At 45.7% G+C, this 15,344-nt stretch overlaps 1 protein-coding gene across 7 annotated transcripts in view; it reads right to left on the reverse strand.

Annotated features, from left to right (window-relative positions):
* The window catches only part of COL26A1 (collagen type XXVI alpha 1 chain), a 170,522-nt gene that overhangs the window by 56,870 nt on the left and 98,308 nt on the right, over positions 1-15,344 (reverse strand). For 5 of the 7 annotated variants that reach the window (XM_050981796.1, XM_050981795.1, XM_050981799.1 and 2 more), the window contains exon 4: positions 1,475-1,516. The exons of the other annotated variants lie outside the window; for them this stretch is intronic. In XM_050981796.1, coding sequence (XP_050837753.1) covers positions 1,475-1,516 — 42 coding nt within the window. The remainder of the gene's footprint in view (positions 1-1,474; positions 1,517-15,344) is intronic. 7 annotated transcript variants of the gene reach the window in all.

Consider the following 15,344-nt stretch of genomic DNA (forward strand, 5'->3'; position numbering starts at 1 on the left):
TGCAGAAAATGTAGATCTGATTTCTGCTAACACAGGACTTTCCCATGTGTCCTTGGAGATGTGATCAGCTCCTGCACATGGCAGCTCCAACACCAGGGTCACTGTGGTAAGAAGTGCTTTTGTGTGCCAGGACATGCCCAAGTAACAGAGCAACAGCATCCCAAACCATGGCAGAGAGTAGGAAAGGAATGAGATAGAAACAAGACCTGAAGGATCCTTCCCTGCCAGAAGGATTGGGGCTGGCTTCTCTACTCAGACATTGATTTTATTTTTTTTTTCCTGATACAGTAAGAACTAAGAATTTCAAGAAAGCTGTTACACACTCCAAATGTCCTCTGGTCTCCATGGTGCCCACTGGGAATAGTGCTGGGCATCTTCAGGGTCCCAGCCAAGGGATGCAGCACTGCAGATTGGACACAGATCCTCCCCAGGTTGCCCTCTCTGCCCTGCCTGGCTGTTTCCCCCTCCTCCAGCTGTGCCTGGGACCCAGGGCCAGTTCCAGCCTGAACAGCCATTCCATGAGCCATCAGCAGCACTTTCTGTGACACCCCTGGGCAGAGCAGACAGGGATGAGCTGCAGCTGCAGCAGGAAACACAACCCCACAGAGGGTGGGGCACAAGGCTGGGCTTGTCCTAATCTGAGGCTTCATAGGAGCTTCTGGGCTGTAAAACATGGATTTTTCTGAGTGTGTGTCCAGCAAGGAGAGCAGAGAGGCAGAGCAGTGAGAGTTCCTCATGCCCTGTAACACCACTGCCTTCAGAACCCAGAACCTGGGATAACTCAGCATGTGCTGCTTCAGAGCTGCCATGATTTTCATCTTCCACAAAACCACACAAGACTCCCATGTGAATTCCTGCTTCTCATTGATTAACCATCACTGGAGATACATTTTAGAATTTAAAACCTTGGCTGGGCTTTATGCATCTGCACCAGACAACTTTGAAGCTACTTTTTAACATTGTTTTGGAGATTTACCACACACAGCTCATGCTGTGCAAGCAACAAATCAGCTTTCATTCACTTGCAACCTTTAAAGCCAGTTTGGTTTTCTCAGGGGGTTTGTTCCAGCACACTCAGACACGAGGAGACACCAGGCTGCTGGATGCCAATGGCTGAGGAACCTCAAGGGAGAGCCTGCAACTGCAAATGAGGCCCCAGCCACCCTCCCTCTGACGACTCACCTCAGATAAACCCATTCCTGGCTCTTCTCACATCCCACCCCAAAAGACTGATGAGAAGCAGGTTGGGGAAAACAGAGGCATGAGCAGGGTGGCCCTTCCCAGGTGCTCCTCAGGTACCTCCTGAGCAGTTCCCAGAGAGAAGCAGACCATTCCTTTTCCAGATTCTCAAGGGAAACTGAGGCAGAGAGCAGGCAGAGACTCACAGCCCCCCCTCCCAGAAGCAAAGGGCACCCCTGGCTGGCACAGACCCCCTCCCCCAGGCTGCTGGGGCTCTGCCCCTGGTGCCACTTACGGTCCTGGCTGGGAGAGGAGCCGTGCTGGCGGCCAGAGGAACCTGCAGGGGGAGACAAGGAATGGGCACTGAGACAGGGAATGGGCACTGGGACAGGGAATGGACACTGAGACAAGGAATGGGCACTGGGACAGGGAACGGGCACTGGGACAGGGAACGGGCACTGAGACAGGGAATGGGCACTGGGACAGGGAACGGGCACTGAGACAGGGAATGGGCACTGGGACAGGGAATGGGCACTGAGACAGGGAATGGGCACTGAGACAGGGAACGGGCACTGAGACAGGGAATGGGCACTGGGACAAGGAATGGGCACTGAGACAGGGAACGGGCACTGAGACAGGGAACGGGCACTGAGACAGGAAATGGGCACTGGGACAGGGAATGGACACTGAGACAAGGAATGGGCACTGGGACAGGGAATGGGCACTGGGACAGGGAATGGACACTGGGACAGGGAACGGGCACTGGGACAGGGAATGGACACTGGGACAGAGAACCGGCACTGAGACAGGGAACGGGCACTGGGACAGGGAATGGGCACTGAGACAGGGAATGGGCACTGAGACAGGGAACGGGCACTGGGACAGGGAATGGGCACTGGGACAGGGAACGGGCACTGGGACAGGGAATGGGCACTGGGACAGGGAACGGGCACTGGGACAGGGAACGGGCACTGGGACAGGGAACCAGCCCTGCTCGTGGCAAAGCCTGGCCCTTCAGAGCCCTGCCTCAGCAGGGGAAAGTTCCCTCAGCTGGGGGAGCAAAGCAAGCCTGGGTGAGGAGCAGGAGCACCTCCATGGCCCCTGGGCCAGCAGCAGCCCTGGCATGCACAGCACACACCGCCCTCCCAAGGGCTGATCCAGCCCCAAAGCTGCCCCAAAAACTCCTCTGGAGATGGTGCTTCCAGTGAGGATGTGACAGCCTGGCCAGAGAGAGAGAAAGCAGGATAAGTTTTGCCATGAGTCAGCCTGGGAAGCTTTAGGGAGCTGGAGATAAACAGTGGTAGTCAAATATTAAAATCATTTGCAGGTGGTGTTTTTTAACAATCTGCTTTGCTGGTTTTCTCATGAGGTTGTTTACAAATGTTTACAAAAAGACATTTACAATGTCTTGTTAATTGGCCAAGCATGTGAAATGCATTTATTAACTGACCAGTCACGTCCACCTGTAGCAAACTAAGGTATGAAAAGAAGAGAGGCTCAAATAAATGTTGGGGCTTTTGCCATTTGCCTTCTGATATGACTCTGTGTTATCTCTGACAATTCCAGGAAATACAGCCTCAGACAAACCTCCTGAAGGGAACAGGCTGCAGCTTCCACCCTGGCTCAGTGGAAAAGGGGCAGGGGTTGGGGCCAGGGTGGTTTTTTGGGGTAACAGCAGCTGCTGCTTCCATCACACACAATGGGGAAAAAACGGTCCCAGGTGCAAGGAGGGAGAGCAGCTGCTGTTGTTTTGACCCATGGGGAGAAGAATCCAGCACCTTTCCAGCTGCTGGTGCATGTGCTAAAAATGATGTTTGTGACAAGAAGAGATGGGATCAAGGTGGGGGGAAGGTCTTTAGCAGTCTGGGCACAGCAGCATCTCCTAATGCTTAGAAAAACTGAGCACACTTCAGAGGGGGTGTCTGCTCCCAGCTCTGCTTCTCAGCTGGTTTGGTCACCTCCCCTCTACAGACTATTTCTGTTTCCAAGTGTAAAGCCAGAGCTGATGACTCCAGCTGCCTTTACGACCAGTCTGAGGTCTGTGAAGACCTAATTATTTAAGTCTGTGAATCACAAAGCACTTTCATCTGGAAATATATGAGCAAATCTGTATCTGTCTTTTGTGACTAAAAGGGTAATAAAAGGAAAAAGAAAAATTCTAAACAAGCTGAGAAAATAATTGTTTTAGTAGGAAAAAACTTCCCCCAGCAGCAGAGGGTGACGGTCCCACTGAAGTGATGGATATTAATCATGATCACACACATAAAACCATCTTGAAGATACTAACTGCAAACAACTGTTACAAGAGTTTACAAGAGTGTGTTTGTTGTACCAGTGTCTAGAAACATCACATTAAAACCAAGCAAACAAGATCAGATCATTGCTTTGAATGTGGTTTTTGTTAGTTTGGGGTCCTGGATGGTTTTGTGCAAAGGCCTGGGAAGCTGAGCAGACAACTTGCTCACAGTCCTCCTACTCATCCTCACAGGAACAGGAGATGTTGATGCATTTACATCAGCTGCAAGAGGAGTGCAGAGAAACAAGAATTGAGCCTCACATTTGAACCCCAAGTCTGGCAGAAGCCTCCTCTGTGCTCTGACACTGTCAGTGCAGCCTGAGGAGCTGCACCAAGGCACCACTTTGATTCTGAGCGAAGGGGAGGAGAATTAATCTTGTCTTTCACGTTCGAGGACTTAACATAAGATCAACCAAGCACATCCTGCATGAGATTTTTGGGAATGGGTGGTCACAGCAAATGACAAGTTTCTGTGGTGCTGGAAGCCCTGCACCACTACAGAGCATCCACATTACCTGCAAGCCATAACAAAATGCTCAAAACCATATGGTTTTGCACTCTTATCCCAATAATAGAATAATCACTATGCAATAAATTTCCTTTCATCATTCAGCCATTAACAGCAACTTCAAACCACCGAGTTCTGCTTCTACTTTGAGAAGCAGAGAAAGATTCCAGTGTAGTCTTTTCCAGATGAAATTAGATAAATGTTTAATGCCTTCTGCAAGATCTGCAGAGTCAACAAAAATACTAAAGGCCAAACCCAGAGGGATCCTGTTAACTAACTCAAGATCCATCTAGAGTTAAACAGCATCCACAGTGAGAACAGAGATTTTCCCTTTGCACAACAGTGTCAGGTCAAGATCAATGACATTAAAAAAATGTTTACTGGGTCTTTTCTGTAATAGCAACAAGAAAGAAAAAACTAAACCTCAAGAATTGTAACAGAAAGGCCAGTCAAAGGTAGAAATGTATTCCACAGCCCTGTGCAGAGAATCCATTTCTGGACATCTGCCTAAAACTCTGCATCCGCCTTGTGCTGGCTCAACCCCCACTGCTCTTGGCAGGTGAGATAGAAAATTGGTTATAAAATGAGCTCTATATTTTATAAGTTTCATAAACATTTTTTTGAAAAAAAAAACCTGGAATATGAGGTATTCTCAGAGATTCTGTGCCAGAGAGTAATGTGGTCTAACTTGGAAACAGAGTTACCACCTGTTCATGGCAACTGCTCTTTTAATCTTCATTTCTGTTTTATGAGCTGACCAACACTGTTTTATTAGCTGACAATTAGTTTAGGTTGATTTAATTAAGCAAAATTGAGTACAATCCCTCTTTCTTCCAGGGCAAACGTTTTGCAGGATTAGAGGTATGAGCAACTTGGAACCTGTATCAATAAAGCTAAATTCCAGATCTTTTTGTCAAAAACAATCACATGATTGTCCAGGTAAATATATGTCAGAGGACACAGAGATGTTCCAGGAGTTCTAAGAGAAAAAGAGGTGTTCTAAGGAAAAAAATAAAAATGTTCTAAGAGGAAAAGAGATGTCCTGAGAGAAAAAGAGATGTCCTAGGAGAAAAAGGCAGGCTCTGGCTGCCTGGGGAAAGCCAGAGGTGATGGTTTGACACAAGCACTTGTGCTTCAGTTTAACTGGCTTGAGTTGCCACCCTTGCTTTTAGAATGAGTGTCTGCAGCTCATGGAGGGACACTGCCAGGTAAGAAGGAGAAAGATGAAAAATAACCCAATCTGGAGGTAGTAATTGATTATTTTTCAAGGAGATCAGTTCCTTAAACCACATGGGTATTCCACTTGTGGCAGAGGGACAGAAAGGGCAGAGCAGGGTGGGAGGAGGATCAGGCACATGGAGGGGTGATTGGAGCTGGCCCTGGGAAGGGGCTGGTTGAAATCCTGCAGGGATGAGGATGTGGTCATTGCCTGCCATGGCCAGGCAGCTCATCAAAAATCTGGCCATATCAGCACAAGATCATCTGCATCTCAAACAGATGCCTCCAGAATTGATGTAGCACAGGAGGCAAGGCTCAGGGTTTGCTCTTTTCTGCCAGTGTTTGTTCTCCTGTGAACAAATACCCTCATGCACCAGCTTTTGGCCTGAAGAACCACATCTGCAAAGTTCTGCATTGGACAGCAAGGGGTGGATAATGTCTTCAATGTCTTTGGGTTTGGCTTTGCTTGTTGTTGTCACTGTTGTCTTCTTTATTTTTTTTCCCTTGTATATTTTGTATAATGTTTGCAGAGCTGTACCAAGAAGGAATTCCCACCTGGGCAAACATCTCTGGTTTAGCACAAACTCAGCCTTGCACACAGACAGGAGCTTTAGCTGTGAGTCAGGTATCAGCCTGAGAGGATTTAGCCTTCCTCAGACAGGTTGTACAGGTGTTTCTTCTTGGCTCATTTTAAAGATTCAAAGCAATAATTGACCAAAATCAGCAACCTTTTGAGTACCAGCCTTCACCAAGGTAAGCTTGAGTGAAATACTCAAGGATGAACTTCCTCATGTCACAATTTCTTGTGTCCCACCTTGCAACAAGGCAGAACCCAGTGGTTAATTCTATGTGCAGAGCTTGTAGCCACAACTCAGGCCTGGAGGACTGATAAAAATGACTGTAACAGTAGTAGAGGCTCGGGTGCAGTTCAGTGCAGACAATTTTGCAGTCAAATGGCTCTTCTGTAAGATATATGTTGCCTTTGACTCTTAGTGAGCCTTGAAAAGTGAGCCACCACCATTAGTTATAACTCCCTGGCAAGGAAAGCACTAATAATTCTGACTAATTGTCATGGAAAGTTACCCTGATTGCAAATTTGACAGTTATAAAAATCCAATTCTGGAATTCCAAACAGGCCAGGAACATAATTAGGCTCTACATTTTAACACCCTCTTGATCAATGGTGGGGTAATGGAGACCCTTCCAAGGGCTTTGTTTTGAAATGAATGGCGCCATATTGATGAAACAGCTTGGACCCCAACCAGAAATTAAATTGAAAGTTTAAACAATGCAGCTGTATTTTATCATCCTGTATTGTCAAGCTTTAACGAAAATAGCTCCTAAACAGAGCCACATGTTTTGCCTGTTGCCCAAAAACTGAAGGTGAATTTTAAAACCCTTTCCTAAGCTGCAGGATGCCAAGATTTTTCAGCTAGAAGTTATTATTAGGACACAACAGTATTTCATATAAGCCCTGACAATGGTTTTGTATGGTTTCTGTAAAAGCAACTTCGTGTTTTACTTTGGAGATGGCTCAGATGAGTGACACTTCAAAAAAATGGAACCTCTGCTATGTATTTCTTCTTTGCCATGTACATGTGATAAAGGCAAAAATAAAACCACATTTCAATCATCACAACAACCAATACAGGGAGGGTAAGTTGGATTTCCCCCTCATCCTACATATCATTAATGAAAATTGTCAGCTGCCTTCTTATCCCTGGACCTGGAGACAGATTTAGTGAGGGTCTATCAGGTATTTCAGTGTCACTGGGAAACCTGCAGGCAGCTTTTACCCTGAGAGTTATCTCCTGCCTTTAAGGATTAAGATATGATTAAAAAAACACTTGTTAGTTACAACATTCCAAGAACCAGATCTTTGATTTTTCTAGCAAATTGGTCATGATAGAGGAGACAGAAAATGTATCATGAGACTTAGTCTTTTTAATATTCAAGGATGGATTTGCACAGCTGGAAAATTAGGGAAAAACTCTGGGGTTTGGTTTGTAATCTGTTCAAACAGCCTAGAGGATTTTAGGGGGTGCAACTCATACAAATTAAATGGGATTCTACTGCATTTATTTATTGGAGTATAGTATTGCAGCAAGATGGCAAAACTCAGCTCCACATTGAGCAAAAAATCTGCTGAAAACCAAAGAGCACATTAAGTTCTACCAGCCTTTCCCATAAAAGTTTAAGTGTTCAATCTCAGTTTTGAATATCCATAATCCCAGAAACAAGACAAGAAAAAAGCTCTGGGACTGTAAGCCTCCAGTGGAATAGGTTCAATGGCTCAACCCTCCCATGTGCTCCAAGGATGAGGTATTCCAGTTGGATCTCTGAGGGAGCTTGCAGAGGGGTGCACACAACTTTCATCTCTGTCCACCAGGGGAAGGAAGGGAGATGAGACATGAAGAGATAAAAAAGCTGAGAACAAAGAGGTCCTTGCAGTGCCTCCAGCCTCCCTCCTGCTGGATAAACACATCTGTCAGAGCCTGAGGTCAGGCCAAAGCCTCTGACAAAGCTGCTCTGCAAGCCTGAGTGTCTTTTATCTCCCTGTGCAACTCAGGATTCCCAACAGCACCAGGACCAGCTTATCCAGAAGGTTTTCATGGAGTGTCCCCCATTTCCCTCCTGCTGGAAGAGCTGTGAGCTGGACACTGGGTGCCAGCACTGAAATCAGCACCACAGTAAGGGCTGTGGGAGCTGCTGTCCTGGCACAGCACCAGGGATCCCCAGCAGCAGGACAGGCCAGGGACAGTGCCCTGCTGCAAGGCAGAACTCCCCTGGGACTGGAACTTGGGCAATTTCTCCATGAGGGATGGTGCTGAAACAGGGACAGGGCAGCCATCCCACGCTCCCTGAGCATCACTAACATGTGGTGACATGGCAAACTCTGGATGCAAATCAGGCAGAGATGCTCAGCCTCCAAAGATATCCCTCTTTTCCCTCCTCCAAGGGGAGCCCAGGTGAAAAGGAGACAGGCAGACAGATGAACTTCAGTGAGATAAATGGCTTTTTTCATGTTTTAGCTCACTGTCTAATAAACATGGATGTGGTGCATCCTTTCCTTGCACATATCAGGGATATGAAGGGTGTTACAGAGGCTCAGTGACTCACAGTCATATCAGAGGTCACACGTGCTCCTTGGGCACTCCATGAGAAATTTTTATTCATCTTTTCACCCAACATTTTACTGCACTGCATTCTGAAATGCTACCTAAATGTCAGGATGAGGAGATGATTTTTAATGAGGTCACCACTCCCATTCATCTGCCACTGTTCACAATCTCTTGGGCATTTTTATCTCTCTTAGCAGACTAACAAGACTGTGAAAGAGGCAAGATAAACACCAGCCAAATAATTTGGATATTGTAGCCTGATATGTGAACATGGGCTTCAAAAGAGCACCCAACAGGCAGCCACTGAGGTGGCTGAGGAAGGAGAAGCACCAACCTGTCCTGTGAGAAGTTTTCTCTACAGTCCTTTCATGGCTAATGAACATCCAACAATGCTTGATAAAAACAGTGTCTGCTACTGATCAAGTGCTGGTTGCTTTGTATCACACTTGAATCTAACAGGAAGAAATGTCCAAGAAGATGTATTGTCTAAGTTCAATGTTTTATCAAAACCAGATGAGCACACATAGCCTGAGGTGCTGGGCAAAAGCCAAAACATACAAGCAGGAAACTGCGAGCGGGTAAAATGTGACACTTGAATTAAAAGAGAGGTGCTTACCTCTGTGCCAAAATCATTTTTACCACGATGGTACTGTGTATCTGGAACCCCTCTGCCTCCCCAGGCAGAACACTGCAGTTGTTACAAAGCCTCCCCACATCAGGCTCTGCTGAGTGGAAATCCCAGCTCAGACCACCTCTGGATGATGCACTCCAGTGCCTTTTACACAGACATGTCCATGTGCACACACCCAGAGGAAAACTGCTTCCATCACAGCAGTTTCTACACTCTGCAATTCTACTGAGCAGCTTTCTGAATGATTTCCTTCATGCTATGGCCTTCAGTGAGGAGCCTTGCCCAGTGTTCTCCTCACGAAGTTATGGTGCAGAATAAGCAAGAGAGAACTGCCAGAGGTTCAGCCCTGACTTTCCACTGACCACCCATTCCCTCCACCTATGCCTTGCTCCACTCTCTGCCTGTTTCACTCTAAGTCCCTCTGGAGCTCACTGAAGCCAGGTTTGGAGTCACTGGGATGTGGAGATGTGTGTTCAAGCTGGAATGGATGTGTCTTTTCTGATGTAAAGCCCCACCATGGAGTTTCCCAGCTCCAGCTGCTGAGGAAGCACAGTTCAATGGTGCTTACTGAGCCCACCATTAACTCCCAGCACAGCCAACACCAAGGACCAACTGGCTTGTGGAATTCTGAAACCTGCCAGTTGTGCACAGAACAGTTAAGCACAGATCCTAAACTCTCTGGGACAAGAACACAGGGGAAAAGAAGGCACTAAACCATCAGCAAGAAATGCTTGCACGTTTTCTTGGATGTGTTAAATCGTTTTCAATTTACTTCCAGCAAGGAAAACATATATTGAGTAGGTTTGTCACATTCCTGGTAAAGCACAATCCAGTACTGCCCATTGAAAAAGCTTCAGGGCAACAGGAAATGTCTCAAATGCCCCCAAATTCCTCCCTCCACAATTCCATCCCAGTTGTACTCATGAAACCTGGCTACACTTTACACCATGAAAATTAGTAGCAGAAGAGGCATTCTAGCCCCTGGACATTTGAAATTTTCTGTCCAGCCAAGTCCATGGAAAGGCACTGCCACAGATGCAATGGCCACATTTCCCTCACTAACATCCCCCTCCTCTTCCACTGCTAAAAAGTAACATAACTGTTGGAAAGAACTGCAAAATAGTTTTTAGGGTTCATTAAAATATTTCAGAAAGTCACTTTGATTTAAAAACCCACCTTAATAAAGCCATATTTATAGTTTCTTTCCACAGTCTTCATCCATTTATACAGCTGCAGTTCCTCTAGAAGACAGTTCAAAGAAATGCAGCTCCAGGCACCCAGTCAGAGCCTAAAAATCCACTGCTGAGTTGCCCAAGATTTTACTAATAAAATTTGTCTTCAGTGACATAAATTGAAAAGTCAAAGCAGCAACCTGCTCACAATCTACTGCAGAGGGGTTTTCAACCTGCAGCTCAATTCCATGGAAAGAGGTGTTCCACATGACTTATGATTGCTGGAGGGAGATAAGGAAAGAAACAGAGTAAGTAGGTGTTGAAACTTCTTAGGAATCTGACCATATCCTGGGGTATTTTCACCTGCTCACAGAAACAGGCACTTCACTTCTGCTCTGAGATCACAGCAGCCACTTGAGGACTTCTAGGAGAACAGGCCACCTGCCTTTACAGCCTCTGCAAAAGGACATTCTCCCAGTTCAAGCTCACACACAAGCCCTATTTTCCCAATGAAAAGTTATTTCAGTTCCTTCTCCCTGAGGTCCAAGATACCCCAAGGAGAGGCACCAACTGCAGGAGCACAACACATCGACAGCTGCTCTCAAGATGCTGCCAGGTTCAGGTTAGCTGAAAAAAAGCACAAATAAATTTCCTACCAGTGTCTGGGCCCAGCCTTCCTGCTCCACCCAGTAAGATACAGGTCAGAACTCCAGACTAGGAACAGGGGGGAAATTTGGAGCAGCTGAACTCATCTAAGAATCAAAAGCAACAGGTGCTTTATGCTGTGCAAGAATTACACAATATCAAAATTAGGATAGTATCAAAAGGTTCACAGAAGAGCTGAAAGGTGTTTTGTTTTCCTACATTGCTGCCCTTGAGCTGTAGCATCTACCAATGCAGCATTTCTTCAGAGTCCCCATTATTCCCATGCAAAAAAAGGGAATGTTTGGGGCTGCAGAAGCTGCCACCTGGCAGCTGTGGGTTTGTTCCATGCCCACAGAGGGCTCTGCTCTGAGTGGTGCTCCTGCAGCATTGCTGTTAAATGAGAGAGCACTGTTTAACTTGCAAAGTCCATTAGTGCACAAGCAAGTCTGGGTTATGTTTGTTAAAAAAAAAAAAAATAGAAAATACTCATAACCTTATTGAAGAGCCAACAGATAGCAAATAGGACAAGAGTCAAGCCTGTTATCAGTGAATGGGGACAACCAAATCATTTTGAGCTTGAGATGTAAGATGCTGACTGAGAAAGGCTGGACCTGGACTGCACAGAGCCTGCCTGCAACAGCAGCAAGGTTGATGAGAACAGCAGGGCAGGGATATCTCCAACAGCCAGACTCTACATCCTCAAATTCTTTCATTTCAGTTACTATGAAATTCCTGCTTCTCTGATAGCATCTAGAAGGCAAATGTTACCACAGCACAATCTCTGAGGAAGCAAATTTCAAAATTGAAATGACCTCTGAAATATTTGCCTCCATCACCTTTGCCAAGAAACTTGGGGCAGTTTCATCTTTCATCACTGCTGATTCTCAGCCTTTGACAAACAGCAAGCATTAGGTTATTATTAGTAGCAATATCCTAAATTAGTGCCCAAGAATCCTTTTACCCTTTGGTACTGAAGGAATTTCAAAGGGAAAAATTATTTAAAAACAAATAAACAAACATTTATAACCCCTATCACTCAGAAATTCAGCTGAGCTAGCATGCCTGGATTCAATCTATGGCTCCTCAGAAATCACAAACCAGTGGAAGATTAACTGAAAATCATGGGATGGAAATACATCTGGAATTCTCATTGTGGAGGGTAGATGAGATGTTTTTAAGCTCTGAAGCTTGGTTGATATTTCAGGTAGTGAAATACCTGCCCAGCCAGCTCCTGCCCACTCTCACCAGCCTGGAGTGAGACTCTGTGTCCTTGGCTCTCACAGGGCAGGTAGGAGGATCCCCTAGCTCAACACTGAGAGGAATGAGGGATTTGTCTTTCCAAACCAGCTGTGGGTCTGCTGGGAGATAAAACCAGCACTGAGAGAGGAAAGAAACAATAGGAAGGATTCCACCGATTGATGAATGGAAAAAGATACTTGCTTTTACAAATAAACTGTAGGTTTGCTGATAAATGAAATTGGATATTGAAAGATCAAAGAAACAATGGGGAAAAACCCTACATTTCATAAGAATTAAAAATTAAAGAGAGAGGGTTATACATTAGAGGGGAATCTCTGGGATCAGGTGTTCTGGGAGGGCTGAACCTCTCAGGTACCTCAGAAATGGGGAAAGAGAGAAGGGAAATGTGGCTGGGAATTGGGATAAAAAGGAGGCTGTGTCCTCCAAAAATTGGAGAGACCCCAGGGGAATGCCCCATGGCCTCTCCCTTTATTGGAATAAAGTAAAAGGACTCCTCTGTCTCCTTTTTGGACACAAACCTCTGGTGCTTGTGGGTTAATTTTCCTGACAATACCAACACTGTCCATACTTTTCCAAGGAGCAGGCATCCTTCCTGCTACATTCTCTGGACAAAAAAAAAAAAATATTACTGACAGGGTTACAGCTCCCTGGGGACACAGACAATTGCTTTCTTATTTCACACCCCTTGGATATATGCATCTAACTCCAGATGTCCATGGAATATTTCATTCTATAGCAGGCTACCAATTTCCCTATTTTTCTAATTAATGAGTGATCATGATTAGCACAGGCCAAGGCATGGGGGGTTGTGAGCTCACTGAAGGTCAGAAGGAGAGTTCTACCATAAAGTCACACTCATGCATGTTATAGATAGATAATGAGATGATTGGGTCTCACAATTAAGGGATAACTATTGTGTGAACATTAAGAAAACCTTTAGTCATGAATAGTTATGTTATTGTAGTTGAGATGTCCTCTGTTCTCCCCATAGTTCTGTTGTCTTAGATGTCACAAGTTCTATCATCTTCATAGCGCAAGAGTTTCATGTTATCAGAGCTTCAATACCTTCTTGCTGTTCCTCACAGGCAGCTCCTCTACACACTGCCTGTTCCAGGTCCTTGCAGTAGTAACCTGACTCCTCTCCCTCCTCTTTCCTTACTCTTATCTAGCACTAGTTCTTGTTGGTTACAGGTGTGGCCTGTTAAGATCAGGCCCACCTCCAATCTTCAGCAACTGACCCAGCTGCAACTCACTGGGGGACAAGATCACCCTCTACACAGTTCACTCTTCCCCCTGTATTGTTGTCTGGGACAGGTAAAAGAAGCTGCACAGGTGTCCCTTGTATGGGGCAGCTGGGAATGGAAAAGCTTGGGGGTGCTCAGGGGGTGAGGCATGGCAACCCCTGAGCTCCAATGCAGTGACAAGAAAGCAATCTGCACTGATAAATGGCAAAGAGCTGCCTGGCAGACTCTGGGAGGGGCCAGGGCTGGCTGATCCAACCTGGGAGAAATAGCTACTCACTTTTCATAGTTTAGGAAGGTTTGTTAAACCTTATCAAAAACACAGCAGAAGACTGAATAAAGAAAAAAGGTTATGGCTCTGGGAGCAAAAGATTTTCCCCACCATGTAGCCCCCTCACAATGGAGGTTTTTCTCTTTTTAACCCTTTAACCCCTCCCAAAGTTCTGTCCATCAACCCCTTCTTGTTGTCCAGTGGTGGAGATCTCTTCCTCAAATCCTGACTGGAGGTCAGATGTCACCACAATGACAAGCCAGCCCTCCCAGCTGTCCCTTGATAACCATGTGAGTGGGTAAAACATAAGTCTAAATCTATAAAACTTTTCTTAACCTATACACATGATATTTGTCTATTAATTATGAGAGTAATCATTGCATTACTCATCTGTCACAAACCCCCAGAGGTGTAAAAGACTGAACATCCATCTTGAAGATGAACTGGCCATGTGGGATCCACGAGGGCAGTTCCCAGTGCTGCAAATTTTTCCTAATATAGTCCTTTTGTTGTATTTTTGTCAAGGTTTAACAAACCTCTTTAAATTTTCAAAGTGAGCCGTTGTTTCTCACATACAGGACCATCAACAGGAACTCTAAAACCAGCCATTTTTCAGGAGGGTTTTGTGAAGATCTTCCCCCACACCAAGCAAGAGAACCTCAGATCATTTCATGGTCAGACAAACCATGGAGTGCTGCTCAGGCCATGCCTGCTCTGCTCACAGGGCGTGATGTACCCCTCCCCCAGACAATTTGGCCTTGCCTGTGCTAATCCAGCTGTTTCATTTTGTGAATTGGAGTCTAATGCAGAGGCAGGAGAGCCATGAGTTCTGAGTCCCTGGTGCAGGGGGGATTTTCTCTGATAATCCCACTGTCATTACGGAAGCTGGATGTGCAAACGATGAGCCGCTAATATCCCCCGGGGAGAGAGAGCCCTGCCTCAGACTGGGCTCAGGCAGGGGCTGCATCTGGATCTCCCAAACATGATTAAGTGCCTCAGCTAGAGGGAACTGCTTTTTCTTTCTTCCCTTTTAATGAATAGCTCAGAGTTCAGAACATAGAGAAGAGGAAAAGTGCCTGAAAGCGGTCAACAGTGCATCAAAAGGATCTGGAAACTTTATCTTGAGTGTCTTCAGGCTCCTTGCATCCTACAACCAAATTTATATCCCTCTCTCCTGTACCTTAACCAGAAAGGCTAAGGGGAAAAGGTCACACTAATACCAGAGAACTGAGGATCTCCTGGTCTAGACAAAACCACACTAAAGGCCAGCGAATCTGAGATGTCAAAGTGGAACCAAGTCATTTTATACCAGGCAGAATCCACCCCTATTACCAGCAGTCTCCCATTGTGAGCATTTAATGTTTGATATTAACTGAGTTAATGATGTCATGGCCAGTAACTCTTCCCTTCTGACTTTACTTCCCCCTGTTTTTCACAGGACATAAACTGCAAGTTCTGATAACCAGCAGTGGTAACTGTGTGGCATTTTCCCCTGTCCTTTCCCCTTCTCACTTTATTCTCTTCCCATAATCAAGTTTAGTTACATGAAAAAGTTCTGTTGATTGTGACTGTATGCAAAATGTCTATCAACTCCCAGCAGAGGTTAAGTACTGTAAGCTGTCAATGCCTGCAGCTCTGTCTGCCTTGGGACACTCTTTCTGTCCCACAGCCTTCGGAGACATTCAGCACTGACAAATTACAGAGCAAAGTTCAGAGCAAGAAGCACTCTGATGAGGGCTCTGATACCAAGAATGTGAAAGATCAAGCAGAAAACCTGCTTTCATATTTTTTACCTGGTGTT

Source organism: Serinus canaria, chromosome 19 (genome assembly GCF_022539315.1).
Source record: "Serinus canaria isolate serCan28SL12 chromosome 19, serCan2020, whole genome shotgun sequence".
Taxonomy (NCBI): Eukaryota; Metazoa; Chordata; class Aves; order Passeriformes; family Fringillidae; genus Serinus; species Serinus canaria.